Raw genomic sequence first — 18,645 nt, 5'->3', positions numbered from 1 at the left:
GCAAAGGCAAGGAGCCCAGCATGGATGGGCACACCAGCAGAGGATGGGTCTGGCCTTTTGCACATCAGCCCTTGGACGTGGGCAGCTGGGGCTCATCTGCAGTCCATGGGATGAGGTGATTTGGTTCTTAAAGAGAGAAGTGGTTGTGACACATGGGGCTTTGTCTCTTGCTGTGCCATGGCCTGGGGAAGTGCAGATGGGCTGGGAAGCTCGAGATGAAAAATGACAGCAACCAGCCTGAGGCAAGCACAGGCCAAATCAAGCAGAATGACACTCTTCATCAGGTGCCATGGAAAACAGGCTTCTGTCCTTGGCTCGGCTGAGGCATAGCTGGAGGAGGTGGGGCTGCCTCGTGAAGCTCTTGGACTACAAAAGCTTTTTTTCTCCTCAAGTGGATTGCGAGGTCTGGATGCTTGCCTTGCGTTAAGAAAATGAGACCAGAAACCCTTGCAGCCACATGAATCTCCTTGAAGACAATTAAAAGCATTGGCACAGCCACAAGCACAGGAGAGCACGGGGAAGCTCATCCCTGAAAGCACAGAGTGAGGAAGAAGGACCAACAGCCTGGGGTGGCTTTGCCCCTCAGGAGGGTATTTTTGGGTTGCAGCAAGCCATGGGCCTGGCTCACCTCCGGCACTGGAGGTGAACAGACACACATCCAATGCTGTGCCTCTTTCCTGACCAGAAAAAGTCTTGGAACAGCATCGTCCTGAGAGTGGATCTTGTCTGACTCCTGCAGCCCGAGCAGCGAGGTGGGAGGACAAGGACACAGGCTCCCCTCCGTGGCTTCCTGCCTCCAGCCCGCACAAGCCCCATGGTTTATCCCTACAAGCCCATCTGCTGAGGCGGTAACTGAGTGTGATGGGACACAGGAGGGTCACGCCGGTCTTGCAGGGCTCTTGCCAGCCCGTCCCTCCTGTTGTGTGGCACTGGGGATGTGTTCTCCAGCCCTTTACCTCGTTATCACCATCCTACTGCTGTGAGAGCAAGAGAGCCCCCTGAGGTTTGGAAGGGTCCTCGTAGGTCACGCTGTCAGGTGCCTTGTTATCACAGGCACGGAAGTAAATCCTCTTCCCGAGATCCTCTTGAACATCCTCTGGATGTCTCCTTGCCCACCGAGCCAAGCACAAGGGCACATTCACAGCGGGATGTGGATGAGGAGCAAGAGATGGGAGCTGGCAGCACTGCCATGCTGTGCCCTGTCCTTGCTAACCCTCGAGGGATCCACATGAGACAGGAGGGAGAAGCACCCTGTATAATATACAGAGAATATACAGTGATTGTGCCACAAGGGAGAATTGGGGTTGGAGGAGCCAATCACAGCTGGAGTATTCTCTTCAGCCTGGGAGTTTACAGCTTCCATGAATGGAAGAGAAAGATCCAGCAGAAGCATCAAGAACCAAGTGAGATAATGATCATTGTTTCTAAACTTTACTGTGTTACAGGGATGGAGCACCATCCATCCCGGCGCACAGGACCCCTGGGAAGCCGAGAAGAACCAGGTATTCCCATTTCAGTATTACCAGACGAGCTGCTGTGCAGCTGCCACGTTTGTAGTTCTCTTTTTTTAAAGATAGATAAAATAACTAAAGCACAAACCAGCTCCCAAACCAAAGCCACGGGAAAAATGTATTTGTCAGCTCCACCATAGTTCATTTGACCAGTCCCCGGTGGGAGCGGGGAGCGGACTCCAGGGATAAGGTTTGAGGTGTTTGTGGTGAGGGCTCTCCTCACTGCTGATGTTCCTTCACACAGACATCCCCTACGGCATGATTGAAAGAAAAATAAAGCCGATTTGCTTTGCATACCTACTCCTTTCCTTCCCCCTCCCCTCCTGCTGTTTTTCTCTCCATGTCCAGAGCCACAGTCCCCATTCTCTTCTGAAATGGTGATGTGTCCCTCAGCATCTCCACCAAGGAGCACCAGCTCAGGGCCTCAGCAGGGAAATACTGATTGCAATAAATTGCAGACATCTACCACTGGCTATGACTGCAAATCCCTGCGGCTTCTGGGATGTGTTGAGCTTTGTCACCCATGGGCCAATCTGAAATGAGGGGTTAGAGACACGAGATCTGAAATGAATTCAACCTCTGGATGCTGCAGAGGGACTTTGGGATTGCCACACCTGGAGGGATGAGGTGACTGGAAGATGACCATCAGAGGGGAGTTCATGTGTGCACCGGCGACTGCACCCCAGGGCTGGGCACAGAGCTGCTGCAGGAGCAAACCTGTTGCTCACATGAAGTGAAGCTGTTCCCTCTTCATCCTTGAGCTGCCTGAAGGGAGAGAAAATCACATCTATGACTGGTTCGGTACCTAGATGAGCCGCTGCCTCATGGGCATCCCTGAAAGCCCCATCCAGCAAGGATGTCCTGCATCGCATCCACACATCCCGGTGTCCAGCTCAGTCACTGGCAACTGAGCATGGGGATGTGTCTTTTGGACCAACACCACTTCCCAGTGGAGTGGTCCCAGCGGTGGAGAAGGTTGATCTCACGTGCTGCACTTTTATCCTTGAGCCCTGTTGTGGCTGTGATCAGGTCTTTGGCATTTAAGTCATTTTACAAAAGCCCATTTGTTGAGAGTCTGCATTCCTCTCAGGCTTTTCTGTTATTTAGTGGGTGTTTTATCTCTTCTACTGTGCCCAGAGGAGCTTTGGTGCATCTGTGCTGTTGAGGAAGGGTTGGCATTAAGCAAGAATCTCTAGCCTTTTGATGACTGAGAAAGCGGGGGGGCGGGAGGGGGGGTGTGTTAGAAGTTTAAGCAGGATTTTATGTTGGCCTCAAACAGTGAAGAGCAGGATCCAGCCAGATGGAGAAAAGCCACAACAGGAACCCGAGCTCACCTGGCTGGGGTAGACCAAGCAGGGACATTCCTGCCTGGAAGAGTGTGTGATTTGGGGCATGGGACGCGATGATTGAGGAGGAGATAGTTACCGATGGAACTGTTTGAATGAAGCTACTTCCCAGGTTTAGGGAAGCGTGTACTGGCTTCAAAGGGACACCATTAATGAGAATTTTATTAGCATCTAATAAGTGTTTTTCATCTCTGCACTGCTCAGACATTTACTCACCACCATGTGACGTGCTCCTGGCTGGATTATTCCTACCACACAGGATTTGGGACAGGTGACTCCTGTCTGGTTCGAGTTGCCCAGAGGCAGGATGATGGTTTGCATGGGGCTCCTGCCGCAATCCCTGCTCCAGCTCCTGTCCCACGGTACCACTGTCCTGCCGGTGGCACCCCTGCTGTTAACATCACTGCTGGACCAGGGAGCTAGATGCATGACATGCCCTCCATGGAAGTTCAGCACTGACAAGCTCAGAAGGTGGCTGAACTGACTTAGCTTTAAACTGACCCATTTCTCTTTTCTTTAGGATTCCCTTATGTTGTCACCTCACCCATCCATTTCCCTCTCCCGTGGTGACTTGCTTTGCTTTTCATCATTTGTCTTCAACCTTTTTGCTTCCAGGACCTCTCCCTCCACACAATGGGAAGTTTCCAGGTCTGAGCAGGAGCCTCTCTTTCCCGCACACCCCTTCGGACTATCTAAGTCCGAGACCCACTGACCACGCTGGTGGGAAGGTCGGGTGGGTGTCTGTGCGATCCCGCAGGTCTGAGGATGCTTTGGGTTTCACGGGGAAGTAACTCCTGTAGCTCCATGGAGCGCCATTGCCCAGCTCAGCCCTGGCACCGTGGCCGGGAGCCCTGCACTGACCCTGTCCCTTCTCTGTCCCCTTCCAGCTGTCCAGGAGGAGCGGCAGCGGGGCAAGGACCGCAATGAGAACGAGGTGGAGTCGACAAGCAGCGCCAACGAGGACATGCCCGTGGAGAAGATCTTGGAGGCTGAGCTGGCGGTGGAGCCAAAGACAGAGACGTACATCGAAGCTAACATGGGCTTGACGCCGAGCTCGGTGAGGCACCGCTCCCCTTGGCCCCAAGGGAGGGAAGGGATGGCTTGTGGGGCATCAGGGTGAATGGCACGAGTACAGCAGCCTAGGTGAAAGCAAAGCCCCTGCCCCTGCACAGGCCCCAGCAATGGGACTTTCCTTCTCAAGAGAAGATTCTATATTAGTCAAGAGCCCCATGTGCTATAGGGCAGGGAGACCCTTGGTGATCGGGGAGCTCAGAGTCCAGTCGAGCCAGCAAGCAGACCTGAGTGGCTGAAGTGCAGGGAGATAAGAGCTGTGAAAGCCGGCTGTGACTTCTCAGATGCAGAATTACAGAGCTGCAGGACTCCGAGAAGGGAAAAGCTGCAGGAGGTGGTTGAGGAGTTTGCTTTCAAGTGGTCCCCTTTAGAAGCTTGCACTATAACTGGGCCTGCTTGAAGCATCCGGGCTTTAACAGGGCTTTGTGCAAACAGGAGAGAAATGGGAAAAGAGTGAGCAGCTGCGATGAGGGAGATTCACCTGCTCCCTTTCCTAAGAGATTCCCATACCTGCAGGTTAAAGCCAGCCTGTGAAAAGCCTGCCTGCAAAGCAGCTGCCTCCAGATGTGAAAGCCAGCCTATCGCAGCCCTGTTTCTAGGATAAAGCCTATGCAAAGCCCTTGTAAGGAGCCCTGTCACAGGGAAGGTACTCGCTGCCCAGGCTGGTGCAGCCCTTGGGGAGCACAGGTAGAGCTGGGCTCTGTGAGCTAACCCCGAGCAGGGTCACGCACTGAAATACCCCTCTGCAGTTCCTACAGCTCTGCTTGGTGTCTCTGGGGTTGGGATGATGAAATGCAGCTATTTCCAGCAAGTCTAGCAAGCAGTCTGCAGTATTTGCTGCTACAATAATACTTTATCTCTATATGAGGCTTGGAGGATTGAGCCAGGAATACCTTCTCTGGCAGGGATTGACAGCAGATCCCAGCGTGTGGGAGTCCAAGCCTTGACTGCCTCAATGGGATGCTCTTTTTGGCTTTTACCTACAAGGATACTCTGTGGCTGGCTTGCTGGGTGAGGGCTTTCAGTGCATAAGGCTTCCTGCTATGGATGGAGATGATGTTCAGAAGCAGATCCAGGGCCATGGTACTCACCTGCATTTGGGAGCGATGCCCTGCAGCCGAGGGTCCCGTCACCATGGAGCTGCAAAGGGGCTTTTGAAGGGGGCAGCTCCACTGTGGTTAGCGAGGGGCTCTGATGCCATCAGGATTGAAAAGACTCGAGGAGAGCTGCAGCCAGCGTTGTGCTGCCTTGAACACAAACCCCAGAGAGCGAGCTGAAATAAATGGCTTCATCTGGCACTGCGTCTCCTCAGCCTCTTGTAGCAAATTGAAAGCTGGTTCCTGCATAATTCAACACGCATTACTGTGAACAAGGATGTGTGCTGCATCTAAATAGGAGCGGGAGGCTGGCTGAAATGCCCTGTTATTGTCAGGCAGCTTCTGTCGATGAGGTGACATGTGTAGCAGGTTCAGCAGATGTATGAGGTCAGCAGCTCACAGTGACGAGGCCACTGCATGAGGTGAAAGAAGACAGAGGAGCTGCCTGCTCCCAGCCCTCCCCTGGGAGCCCCTGCGAGGGAAAGGCAGCCGGACAGACAGGGGCAAACCTCGAGCCGTTTCCTGTGAGCCGGGAGCCCTGGGTCCTTTTATCTGTGCCCCTGCACCTCGGTCCGTCTGCACTGAGGCTGCCGGAGCTGCAGAGCTCCATCACTTGCGGGGATGTTCCCACCGGGCTGTGCGCAGGAGGTGCTGCCGGAGCAATCATCTCCTCTCACAGATGCTCTTGTGTCACTTTGTCACCTCCTGGTGCCCTGGCTGCTCCCAGAGCAGAGATCCCAGCACCGGGCCCTCTGCTTGGCCAGGCTGGTGCTGGCACCAGCTCCTTCCACCCCAGTGCGGGGCTTCAGCACAGAGCTCAGGGCTGGTCAGAGTGGGGGCCAGGGGCTCTGCAGCCCAGGAGCTGATCCAGCAGCCCAGATATCCAAGCACACTGCTGATGAAGGCTGCTGCTCTGAGGCTGAGCATGGGACCAGGGAGGGGACCTCTATCCCAACACCATGATTGACAGCAGGGAGGATGGGGTACATTCATAGTTTGAATAGATGAAGTTTTGGGAATGGGGAGTGCAGTGGGTTGTGATCCTTGTGAGTGGCAGGACACTGAGCCAGGCAGAAAGGAGCTAAGACAGACGGATCTGGTGGTGCAAATTGCTCTCTTTCTGCCTCAGGTGGTGGGAGGGTACCCGGTGTTTAGGTGACCATCAGTCACTGAAACACTCACTCCAAGTAGCTGCACCTGTGAACCCCTGATAAAAGCTCTTCAGCTGCTGCAAAGAGCTGATGATGGTTGGGCTGCTGGCCCTGGTGAAGGGGTGGACCCTCAGGTAGGGTCCTGTGAGCCATGGATGAGCAGGGCTGCAGGATTCCTCCACCCTGTGTGACCCCCGTCCCTGGAGAGCCGGTCTCACCCTCAGCAGGTACCTGTCCTGGGCAGCACTGGGGGTGTGAGGATGGGTTCCCCCTGTTCCAGCATTAAGCACCACCTCTGATGGGCTCCTGCCACCGAACGGCAAAGCCTGTAACTGAGAGCTCTTATCCCCATCAGCTCTTAATTGGCCTTTGAACGTTTGGTTTCAAGTCCCCCTTTTCTGGAAGATGTCTCCAAGCTCCGGTTTTCCAGCGGGATCAGGTGCCCGCGTGTCCTTTCATCCGGTCACACTCCGGCTCCGTGCCCTTGCTATTTACTGCAGGAGGGATTTGCGGGGGTGCGCGGGGAGGGTTTCCAGCGCCGCGGTGCCGATCCCTGCCGGAGCCAGGCAGGGCCCTCCCGGCGCTGACACTTTCAGCTGCCTCTCCGCTGCCGTGATTAAGCTCTTCCAGGAAGCACCGAGGTGGTTCCAGGAGCTGCCAGCCGAGGTGTAATTAAAGGCTGGGCCCCTCGCTGGGGCTTGGCAGGGGCACGGAGGCTGGGTACAGCGTGTGCTGCCCGCAGAGCAGGGATGAGCAGCCTGCCTGCTGCGAGCCCTAGGGACAGGGACGCCCTGCGGGAGGCAGCCCCTGATCAAAGCTTTGGCAAAAGCATCCCACTTCCCTGAAATCACCCTTTCATGGGGCGTGCAGGCTCTTGCTGCTCCATAGTCAGGTTCTGCTGGAGCCTGGGGTCTCCATAATTCATGTCCCCCTCCCATGGGAGCCAGGACACTGGGTTCTCCACCTGGCTGCTGATTAAGCTTAGATGAGTTGAGGTCAGTCATGTTCCTGTAGCCTGGACACGGGCGTCCCTTTCTTCACCCTTCCTGCAGGTGCCTCTGAATGCTTACGTTCCCTGTTTCCAGTGAAACCCTTAAGGCTACAAAGCTCTTACTTGCACCCACTTGAAGGTTTTCCTGTTGTCCAGTGGCAACCCCACCTCGTCTCCCTCTCCTGTGGAAAAGCCCAGTCCCTGCTCACATCCCCTTCCCAGGGAGTACCCAGCTCCCCCAAGTGACACCCCCTGCCCTTGTGCCCCTCGGGGAGCTGCTGGAGCCGGGCGGAGCAGGAGGGATGATCCCAGTAGCGATGCTCCTGGGCTGCTCTGCTGAACCCGAGCCGGTCCCCATCCATCTCTGCCCGGAACAGGTGAAGAGGCTCCTCAGCTGCCAGACCTTGGGTATTTTAAGCCTGGCGAATGGGAGACGTTGGCCACTGAGGCCTGGGGTTTGTGTTTGCTGCCAGGGAACAGCGGAGGGGCTGGGATGGGAGTCAGCAGCATGGTCTGCCCAGCCTGGGGGGGGTTCCTGGGGCGCAGCCAGCTCCGGGTGAGGAACAGCCTCATCCCAGTGGAACCACGGCTCGCAGGAGCGAGAGGTTACCCCGGTGTTTGTGTCTGCTCTGCCTCCAAAATCACACCCTTCCCCTGTGATCCAGGGGTGAAGTAAACACTGCTGCTCTGCTGGGGAAACTGCTCTTTTAAGGACATGGGAGAAAAATACTCGTACAATCAAAGCTGCTAGGTATCAGCAGGGATTACAGCGGGACGTGTGGAGGGGCTCATACATCCCTGTCCGGAGAGGTAAACCCTATATACACACTCGTACTAGTGAGGTCTGTCTTGGCCAGGCTTAGACAGGCTCTTCCAGTTCCTAATCATGAGCCCACTTGAGCTGTTAGCAGTTCCTTTAAACAGGGATTTGGTGTGTTTAGGCTGACTGTCCTCCTTGAGAGCAGATGGGTTTTGTTACAGGGTAATATTTCAAAGGAGAGGGGTTTTCTCTGTTTTTCTGCAATGCCCCCCCTCCCCATGCTGGTTTATGGAGCAGGAGATGCTGGCTCAGGGAGCCTGCCCTTCCCCAGGCTGGAGCTCACTTGGTCTGTCAGTCATCAGTCATTGTGATGGATGTTGGGTCTCTGCACTCCTGGTTCTGGTGGAGAAGCCAAGTCACCTCCTGATAACATTCACTTCTGGGGTGCTGCCAACCTCAGGTCCTTCCCTGCAGCAGGGAGGCAGCAAACCCCTTCGACTGCTCCTCCAGCCTCTCTTCTCCTTGCTCTGCCCCCTCCCAACTTTTCCATCTCCTTTCCTTGGCAGCCCAATGACCCGGTGACAAACATATGCCAGGCAGCAGACAAACAGCTCTTCACCCTGGTGGAGTGGGCCAAGAGGATCCCCCACTTCTCGGAGCTGCCCCTGGATGACCAGGTCATCTTGCTCAGAGCAGGTGAGTGGGAAGCATCCCCCTGGGGCTCTGGGATGCAGGAATGCCGCATCTCACCAGTGATGGGATCACACTTAGATTTAGGTCCCAGCCACTTGAAAGCCATTAGTGATTCTGAGTAATAGGCTCTGATAATTCAGTTGCTAAATAGGATTCTAAAAGCCCTAAGGGACGTGTTGCTGAATGGGATCCAGAATGTTGCACAGCTGCCAATCAGCTGAAGAGTGGCCTGGCTTCATCAGGGATGGGTGAGGAGCTCGGGATGTGCACGGGGTGGTTAAACCAGGGCAGCCACACGCTGCCTTCCTCCCAGGCTGGGCTTGGAAGACCGAGTGTGCTCGGGGTCTCCGTGAGATCTCATCAGACCAGAATGTTTGATCATAATTAAAAGCAGAAGGGGGGAGGGAGGCATCGCCTCTCCCACCCACCACGATGAAAATGCAGTTCCCTGGGTTTATTTGGAATTCCCTTGTGCTGCAGGGGTCTGCAGGAGCAGGGCTTTGGGAGGTGAAAAGCAGTTCACTGAAGAAAGGGGTCTTCTCCCACCGAGTAAATGCAGGCTCCTGCTGCTGGCAGGTTGTACACACGGACCAGGGAGGGCAGGAAACCAAGAGCAGAGCTCAATGAGGCTGTGTTTTAGGCATGAAGCTCCTTGCAAAGCTCCAATCAGCAGATAAGTCATTAAAACAGCTTTGGCTTGGTGCTCCCTTAAAGAGGAAGAAAAGAGGATGGATGAAGCTGCTTCCATGGGGCAGGAGGAGAGGGGGCTGCAGACCCCATCCCAGGTCTCGTGGTGGCTCTGAGCTGGAATGGCTCCGATGGGCTCCCTGCTCCAGGCATTGCTGCCGGGGCCTCAGATGACCCCCCCAGGTAACCAGGGCCTCCATCTATTATTGAATGGGGCGAGTGGCCTGCAGAGAGCAGCTGCCCATGAAATATTGAAGTATTAAATGTAGCTGAGAGCATCGTGAGGCTCAGCTCCAGCGTCCCTGGAGGCAGAGCTAAGCAGAGTGCGAGTGTGCATGGGCCAGCAGCAGCTTTCCTCTCATCCTGAATCATTCAAGAATCTTCCCTCTCTGAGCTTTCTGGAGAAGGGAACCAGCTTCTGAAGCCTCTTTTCGCTGGGTTTTCTTGTTTCCAAGCTTGCTGTGGCTGAGACAGGAATAACCTGATGTTTTCTCTGCAGTGAGGCCAGGCTGGCAAAGGATGCTGAGCACATCTGCAGCTGCAGTTCATTTTATAGGGCTGGTGAGGAAACTTGGGAGTGGAATGGATTCACACAATGGTCACTGCGCTGCCAGGTGCCTTTCCTGCTCCAGAGGAGCCAGAGCATCCCCAGAGGCTGCAGCCACCTTGTTTGATGAGAGTCAGAGGAATCTGCTCTGCTTCTCCAGAGCTTGGCCTGAAATGCAAAACCCTTTGGGTAGATTTGTTTGGTTCCTAACTCGGATGTGCTGCCTGTGGTTATCCCTGATTTTTCCTGCTTGCCTTTATCCTGTCAGCTCTTTGGGGATGTTCTGGTGAAAGCACTGGGTAGAAATAGGTTCCCCATTCCAGCTGAAACATTCCAGCTCTAAATGGGAATAATTCAGCTGAAGGATGCTGATTAATCCAGTGCTCTGTAGCTGGAATAAACCCAGCACAGATGCTGGCAGCTCCCTGCAGCCTCACTGCTTCCATGTATCCTTGGCAAGCAGGAGGCTGGATTCGGCACCACTGGGGCTGTGAGGAGCCGCGGCAGGAGGGTGATGGTTGGTGGCTGAGAGTCAGGGCAGAGCTGAGAGAGCTGGTGCCACGGAGGGATGCTGTGATGCAGGGATGTTGTGCTCCAGGGACATGAACCAGCCCTGGGTCCTGTTGGTTGGAGTTGCTGTGGGTCTGGTGGGCAGCCCCACAGCCCCTTTCTGTGGGGCTGGCTCTGGGAGGTGCTCTCTGCAGCCCGGGTGCAGCCCCACGTCCCCTCCTCTGTCCCATTGGGTTCCACAGTGTTGCAATCCCTCTGCAGGCACCAGGCCTCGCCCAGCATCGCCAAGTAAATGTTCCCGTGACTGGGGTGGAAACATCCTGTGGCCACTTAGGAAAGAGTGAACTTTATTCCTTGTCAGCATTCCTCACGGCACAGCCCATCTCTGCCGCAGTAGGTAAATACAGCACGTGGGGACCTTGTGCTTAGTCCAGGCAGTGAGAGAAGACGTTGCTGTGGCAGGAGAGGAGGCGAAGGATGTTGTTGTATTGCTTCTTCAACATGGGAAAGAAAACGCAATCCGATGTCCTGATGTTTCTGGACCCCAGAGCACCTTCAGGCCACGTGCTGCGTGTTGCAGAAGATCCCTCTTGTCCCACTGAAGATGGGTGAAAGCCACCAAAATTTCCAGCCTTCAAACTTTGCAGCATTTCTTTTGTTAAGGGTTTGCTTCAGGCATTCTTGAACTCGGGTGGGAATGAAGAGGTGTTAAATTAGGCAGAGAGCTGGATGGTGGGGAGGGAGGTCACGTCTCCCTTCCCTTCCCCATTTGTAACAAGCTCCAACGGCTCCCATGGTGTCTGGGCTCAAAGGATGTGTTTTCCCATCCAGTACCATGTCCAGTAACTAATGAGACAAAAGCTGATTTCCAAGCAACTAGGGCAAGCTGTTAGTGGAGCAGTTTGTGAACGTAGGACATCCCTGTACAGTAGCAGGAGGGAGGAGAGGTGATCCCTGCCCGTATCTATATGGCAGAAGCAACAAACCTGCAGTCAGAGTTTTCATGGTCCGGATTTAATGGACCCTGAACCTGTGTGCCCGAGATGGCCTGACAGTGAGCCCAGTAGCCACACAAAGTGTTAACAGGGCTTGAACTGCTCAGAGAATGCAGGGTGGAGGGGAATTCGGGGCTCACAGTGAGAGGAGCAGGGCAGAGCTGTTTGCTCTGGTGCCTGCGAGGTTTATAGAGGAAGCTGCTTCCCTTATTAGCCATGTATTTTTAGTGCATTTGTGCCTTAATGGTTTTTTCCTGCCCTGACATCCAAGAAAGGGGTGGCTTCCACTCCCTTCCCATCTCCATCCAGCAAAGGCAGCTCTTGAGCAGTTTCCTTCTAGCGCCAGGGAGGTGACATTGCCGGTTCCCAATCCCACCGGGCACCCCATGGCTCTAACCCACAGCCTTGCTTGTTTTCTCCTCCCAGGGTGGAATGAGCTCCTCATCGCCTCCTTCTCCCACCGCTCCATAGCCGTGAAAGACGGGATCCTGCTTGCCACCGGGCTGCACGTGCACCGGAACAGCGCGCACAGCGCCGGCGTCGGGGCCATCTTCGATAGGTGGGCAGAGGGCCGGGCGCCGGGCAGGCACCTTCCCGGGCATTCCCATCCCCAGGCCAGGCTGCTCCGATCCCTGCGTTGCAGCCTGCTTGAGGGGTCGGACGGGGATGAGCTGTGTCCATCCCATAGTGTACGTGGACGCACCGTGTCGTGGTCCTTGCCTGCGGAAACCAACAGCCCGAAATAGGCAGGGAGAAGGCTGCCCAGTGCAAATCAAAGCCCCTTTCATGGGGTCCAGATGCCTTCTACTGTTACGAGAAGGCCACTCCTTGAGTTCTTTTCATCTTTAATTGGAGCAAGATGCGACTTTATTCTCACAGTGAGAAAGCACCAAACGCGCCCGCAGGTTCCGCATGCGTATCCCGAGGGCTCTTTAATCTCGGCTGTGGGAAAAGGGCTCTAAAGCCAGGCTGCCGGGGACCGCCTTCGTGCCTTTGCTTGGTCAGGAAGTTGGTTTTCAGAGCTGGTGACATCGTTTGTTTGCTGTGAGGTCACCAGTGCAGGACCATGACTTCACTGCAGGATCCAACAGGAAAATCTGGCCAATCCATGGAAAATATTTCATGACCGGCACCTGCAGCAAGAGCAAAGGGAGCAATAAATATTCCCGCAGAGGAAATTGCTTTTAGATACCTGTTGGGGTCTTTATTATGATTGCTTATTTTCAGGCAGCTCTGAGGTGCCGGAGTCTCGGTGAACGTTGAACCTGCTTTTATGGTCCCTGATGTGTCTCACAGGAGCTATTGATGTCCCTAATGAGCTGGGTTTGATCCAGGAGGACAGCGAGGGCATCTCTTGGGCTGGTCTAAGCGAGCGCTGTCCCCTGGCCTCACTGCCCGTGCCCCAGGGGCACGCTGGCTCTCACCTGGCTGTTTCCATTCCATTCCAATGCTAATGCCTGTGGTTTCTGTGTCCTTTGCAGAGTACTGACAGAACTCGTGTCAAAAATGCGAGACATGCAGATGGACAAGACAGAGCTAGGCTGCCTGCGAGCCATTGTCCTCTTCAACCCCGGTACATGCGTTACCTTCTCTTCAATCCTGGCTGATGCTGCATCCTTTTGGCTCCCTTTCGTACCTGTAAAGCTCCATTGCAAATAACTAAGGGTACCCAACTCCCAAGGGCAGGGCAAGAAGGATGCAAGTTGAATTAAGAGCTGCACGTGCATTTGCCACCTTACAAGCACATCCCTTGGAGGCCAGGGATGGATCTGGGTCCATGCCCTGTGTTGCTCTCCAGGCCTCCCTTCCCAAGGGATGTTCTCCCCTTGCAGAAGGCAGCTCAGTTTCATGATCCAGAATACTCCCTATGCAGGGCTCAGCCTTGGCTGGGACCCGGCTGTGATCATCCAAGGGGATGGTGAATGCTGTTGTTGGAGCCGAGCTCTCTGCTGAGCTTGAGGGGCTTTGGCTCGATCCACATCACACTCTGCCCATTTTCAGATTTACAGCGGTTCTGTGAAAACAAAGTTCTGGTGCTTCAGGGAATTGTCCCTGAATAGGAGCAAAACTGAATGTAGATATCCTTTAGGAGAAAAGTGTGGATTAGAGCGAGGTCGGAGCATGAGCATTATTGTCCTCTTTCCCAGCCTTGTCATCCAAGGGCTTTTATTAAGTGTGTTTCTGGAAAAGCCCTCTGAAGACCTGGAGAGGGTGAAAGCCGTGAAACGTGCTCATAAAACGCACCAGAACTTGAGTTTCTGTCTGCAGTTTGCTTCGGTTTACACACTCCAGGAGCCATCGCTGCTGCTCTCCTCCCCCTGACCCTTGGCAAGGAGAACGTTCAGTGCCAGGGCTCATCCCTGCTGTTGTGGGGAGCAAAGCTGCCAGCCCGCAGATGCCTGCGCAGCTCTCCTGGGGTCTCTGTGTTTTAGAGAGGGTCAGCCCAGAGCAAAAGCAGACAGCAACCAAGGGCAGACCTCCACGTGCGGCCCCCCTTCCCTGCCTGCCTGCCCTGGCAGGAGCGTGGGCTGTGCCCCAGCATGGCTCCTGCTGTGTCCTTTCCCACCGGCGCCAGGCCAGGCCCTGCCCCAGGTTTGGTGCTGATTCTGGGTTGTTTTTCTGCTTGGCTTTTTTTTCTCATCCCCCCCTCCCTGTAATCAGCAGTAATTTATTGTCTGTAATTCGGGATTAGCCGTATATGGTAAAAGAAGGGGAATCTGGAGAGGTTCCCATGGCACGTGTGCTCAGGGATATCAATGGCTTGATTGTCCCTTTCACCCTACTAAAGCCAGCCCCTGGGGACCTGCTGAGCAGAGACTCTTCATTCAGCCCTGCCACAGTGCTCTGGAGGGAGAAATCCCACAAGGACAGGGCTTAATCCCTTCAGATGAGGGTCTGTGACCACTGGAATGAGCCAGAATGGTTGGGGTCAGGGTGTAAGGTGGGGTAAAACAGAGCTGTAGTCACAGTGCAAACCTGTCAGGGCTTGGATGCTCCCGGAGAGGTGCTGGGTAGAGCCATAAATAACTGGGGTTGGGACCCTGTGTCCGCACTGTGCCCTGCTCTGGTGGTGCCGGGAGGGGTGGAGGGAGCACAGGGGGCTCCCTGCCTGCCTGCAAGGTTTTGGCTGATGGTCCTTCCATTGCCTTTCAGACTCGAAAGGCCTCTCCAACCCGTCCGAGGTGGAGGCGTTACGGGAGAAGGTGTACGCGTCGCTGGAGGCTTACTGCAAACACAAGTACCCCGACCAGCCTGGGAGGTGAGTTACTGCGGTGCAAAGGGGGCTGCAGCCCAAGGCAGGCTCTGAGAGCCATCCACAGGGTCACTGCACCTCCATGTGGGTGCTGGGTCCCTCTGATCAGGGTCACTGCACCTCCATGTGGGTGCTGGGTCCCTCTGATCAGGGTCACTGCACCTCCATGTGGGTGCTGGGTCCCTCTGATCAGGGTCACTGCACCTCCATGTGGGTGCTGGGTCCCTCCAGTCAGGGTCACTGCACCTCCATGTGGGTGCTGGGTCCCTCCGATCAGGGTCACTGCACCTGCATGTGGGTGCTGGGTCCCTCTGGTCAGGGCTCTCTGTTCCCAGGTCTCCTGGGAGTGAGCATTTCTCTGCAGGGAAACCTCTCATTTCTCCCTGCTTCAGCTGTGAAGGTCCTTGGGCAGTGCCCTGTGAGTGCAGAGGGGTCTATTGCAGCACATGCAGCCGGGATGGGGTCGGTGCTGAGCCCTGGGAGCCCCCGCAGCAGGGGGAAGGGCATCATTTCCCTTTTGGCAACCCCGGAGCACAAACCACAGTGAAAATCAGACGCACATGGAGTTAATTTTCGGTGGCAGATGAGCATCATTGCTGGGAAGTGAAAGCCTCAATTGATGCTCTTTTCTCCTCTCCCCGCCTCCCCCAATCCAGCTGGGAATGGGAGGGGGAATTAGGAATGCTTTCCTGGACTGCTCTGGAGCTGAGTGGGCGCATTTTCCCAGTTACAGCCTGAAGCTGGCAACTGCCAGTTAAGTTTCTGACAGTCGCTTGAGAACCCAGGCAGAGCGCTGGAAACTGCTGCTTGTGCGTGTTGCTGCCGAGGCGGGAATACCGGGAAAAACAACACACACAACTGGGATTCGCATCTCACCTGGGTGGCTCAGTGGAGGAAAGGATGCTCTTCCAGCAGTGGATGCCGTGGGCACATCATGCCATCAGAAGGGATATCGGTCTTATTTTCTGCCCTGTTTGGGTACCAGTGTGCTGGTGGATGATAGCGAGGGTTGTTGAGGGGCTTTCTGGATGCTCCTGGCTGGCTTGTGGCAGGGAGTTAGGATGTGTTTGACGTGGTGAGGGATGAGCACGGAGCAGGGGCCGTTACCTCTCCTCTCCAGGGTCTGTGTGCACCTCAGGCCAGCTCCCCTTCCAAGAGCGTTATTAAATTGCTGTTCCTAAACAAATCCAGACCCGGGCTTGGCTGCTGTGGTGGTGCAGAGGAGCTCTGCTCCCCGTGGGGCTCAGTGCGCTCAGCCAGCCCTACCTGGCCCCGGGAGAGCTGCCTGGGGAATCGTGGCCAGCAGCAATCCTGCATTGGTTCCCTGCTGGGATGAGCTCCGGCGCTGCTGAGCCGTGCTGCCCTCGCACGCTGCTGCTCGGTGCTGCAGCCTGGGAGGGGGCTGGCACGGGGACAGCCTGCTCCTCATCCACCAGCCCTGTGCGTGACAGCAGAGCCGCTGAGCCGCGGCTCAAAGGCAGGTCCTCAGGGCTCTGCCTCAGTGGTCAGGGGTGTGTGAGGCGGTATTTCAGGTCTGGTACCCGCACCGGAGGCTCTGGAGTTTGATCTCTCACTGGCTTTGAAAGACCTTGGTCTGGGGACTTCCTTGTGTGAGCCTCAGCACCCTTCTCTGGTGACCTGAAAGGCTTTTGCGTGCTTAGGGCTGTCCTGAGAGCTGCGGCTGGGCACTGCTGACCTTAGCTCCGTCTCTTCTGCGGTGCGGGGCGATGGTGCAATGAGCCCAGGTGCCTCGGGAGGGTTAACTCGTGGGCTGGGAGTCCAGGGTTGCACAAGAGCTGAAGGAAGCTCTCGGGAGCTCTCTCCATCCTCCTGGTCTCACGGCACGATGCGATCCCCATCTGGGGCTGGAAACAAGTTCTTCCTGTGCTTGAGCAAACGCCTGGTGGGGCGGGTGTGGGTGTCCTGCGCCTCTCTGCGGGCAGTGCTTGGCTCCCACTGCTTCAGGTGCCCTTTGGTGTGGGGCTGCAGCCTGGTCCTGGCCATGGAGAGCCGGTGAGCACCGTGTAGACAGCACAAGGGAACCTCTCTGCAGCAGGGAGATGGAGTCATTCCAAGGAACAGCCCAGCCGTGCCCCCCTGCGCCATGGGCAAGGCTTGGGGTGATGCCTGGCAGCTGCAGGGAATGGGGCTGTTCCTCCCCTCGGGCTGCAGCCCTGGCAGGGTGTGCTGCGGGCCGGTTATCTCACAGTTAACCGCGTCCCAGGGCTGGAGCCATCATCTGGTTTGGTTTAAAGCGAAACTTCCTGAATGGGATGGTAGGGCTGAGCTGTTTTTCCTGGCGCCGCTCCCACCGTTCTCGCCAGCTCAGCAAAAAAAAATGGGGAGAGAGAAGCATGCACGCATGGAATAACTCCGTGTGTGTGTGTGTGTGTGTGTGTGTGTGTGCTGGAGAGCCCCTTCTCCCTGCGCTGCCTCAGCCTTTGCTGATGTTCAAGCCCTGGCTGTGCAGCACTAAAACCAAACACATGCTCCTGGCCATTAAAAAGCCTTTTTCCATGTTGAGAGCACTCGCACGAGGGCTGCGTGCAGGCAGGGTGCAGGCAGGCGATGTGGGACCCCATGGGCATCTCAGGGTGCTCACTGAGTGGTCATACCCATGCATGATGATGCACGAAGCCAGCAGTGCTCCCCAGCCCAGGGATGGCCTTTTGTTTCTTACTGGACTCTTGCAGCTCAGCTCTCAGCACGTTGTCAGTGTCCACTGTGGGGACCTGCTCTTCAAGGCTGGGGACATAACTCATGATTCCTCTGGGTGTAGCTCCATGGCTTTGGTGAGAGAAGAGGCTGCACCTGACCCCCAGCCCTGCTGAGCAGGAGCCCCCAGGGAAGCTCTGTGGGGCAGGGCAGGAGCAGGGGTGTGGATGGGATGTGTGACCAGGTCATTCCTCTTGCCCCCAGGTTCGCCAAGCTCCTGCTGCGTCTCCCAGCCCTCCGGTCCATCGGCCTCAAATGCCTGGAGCACCTCTTCTTCTTCAAGCTAATAGGCGACACGCCGATCGACACCTTCTTGATGGAAATGCTGGAAGCACCTCACCAAATGACTTAGAGAACTGCTGCCGGGTCAGTCCCTCGCCCGGCCGGGGTCCCATGGGCCCCTTCCTCTGCTCCCCTTGCCCAGCCCATCCTCGCCTCCTCCCCCCGGCGCTGGAGGCACCGTCTGAGCCGGGGACCCCCCCGCCGCCGTCCTTGCCTCCTGGTCGCCTTCACCCTGCTCCATTTGCTGTCACTGCTGCGTCTCCAGACCTGCTCGCTGGTTCCCTGCGCTATGTGTGGACAAGTGGGAGTGGACAGAGCCTGTCACCCGCCGCCGCGGCTCACACCCTGCCCCGGCAGCTCCGGATCGGGGTGAGCATCACCCCCCGGGCGGGCTGGGGACATGGGGACACCCCGCCCCGGGCAGCGAGGGGAGCGGTTGGACTCGCCGGGTGGTGCTGGCTCTGTTCGGAGGATGGAGCTTTTGACAAAGAGAAGAAAAAATTGAGAAAAAAAAGAATTCAATTTTTGGTCTGTACCTGGTGGCAGCAGTGTCGGGGGTTCCTTCACTGCCCCACGTGAGTCACCCAGGGCTGCACAGAGCCTTCTCCTTCCAGGTGGGAGCAGAGGATTTGGGATTGAGCTGGATGCCTCCCCAGTAACACGGTGACTCCCTCTCACCCACCCTGCAGAGGGTCCCATGGGCACCAGCACCTGAAAAACCCCCTTTTGCCATCCCCAGGACAGCCGGGCATCACTGCCCTTCCCAAAGATGCCTCTGCTGGTGTGGAGCTGCCCCGTGGACATGAGCTGGCTGCAGCACGTGCTTTAAGGCTGCCAGGGACTTGGCATCAGCCTTCCCCAGCTCACAGGGTCTTGCTGGACCCCAGCCCTCAGCAGCGCATCCAGCAACCGGCACCCGGCACAGCCCTGCTCCTGAGGCTGGGTCCAGCCTGTCCTGCTGGAACCATGCTTGATTTCATGGGCTGTTGCATTGGAGCAGCAGGAGCTGGTGTCAGCAACGGCTCCTCCTTGGACT

The 18,645-nt window shown here is 56.1% G+C and overlaps 1 protein-coding gene across 2 annotated transcripts in view; it reads left to right on the top strand.

Annotated features, from left to right (window-relative positions):
* RXRA (retinoid X receptor alpha) overlaps positions 1 to 18,120 on the top strand; it is an 88,371-nt gene extending 70,251 nt beyond the window's left edge. For both annotated transcript variants that reach the window (XM_057409165.1, XM_057409166.1), the window contains exons 5-10: positions 3,745 to 3,914; positions 8,494 to 8,623; positions 11,786 to 11,918; positions 12,841 to 12,932; positions 14,513 to 14,618; positions 17,532 to 18,120. In XM_057409165.1, the coding sequence (XP_057265148.1) occupies positions 3,745 to 3,914; positions 8,494 to 8,623; positions 11,786 to 11,918; positions 12,841 to 12,932; positions 14,513 to 14,618; positions 17,532 to 17,679 (779 nt within the window). In that variant the 3' untranslated portion in view covers positions 17,680 to 18,120. The remainder of the gene's footprint in view (positions 1 to 3,744; positions 3,915 to 8,493; positions 8,624 to 11,785; positions 11,919 to 12,840; positions 12,933 to 14,512; positions 14,619 to 17,531) is intronic.
* The last annotated feature ends 525 nt before the right edge of the window (positions 18,121 to 18,645 follow it).

Source organism: Pezoporus wallicus, unplaced genomic scaffold (assembly GCF_028554395.1).
Source record: "Pezoporus wallicus isolate ANWC-B61680 ecotype Strahan unplaced genomic scaffold, APGP_CSIRO_Pwel_v1 contig_8341, whole genome shotgun sequence".
Taxonomy (NCBI): domain Eukaryota; kingdom Metazoa; phylum Chordata; class Aves; order Psittaciformes; family Psittacidae; genus Pezoporus; species Pezoporus wallicus.
The sequence above is the reverse complement of the archived record's forward strand: the minus strand, read 5'-3'. Positions and strand labels throughout refer to the sequence as shown.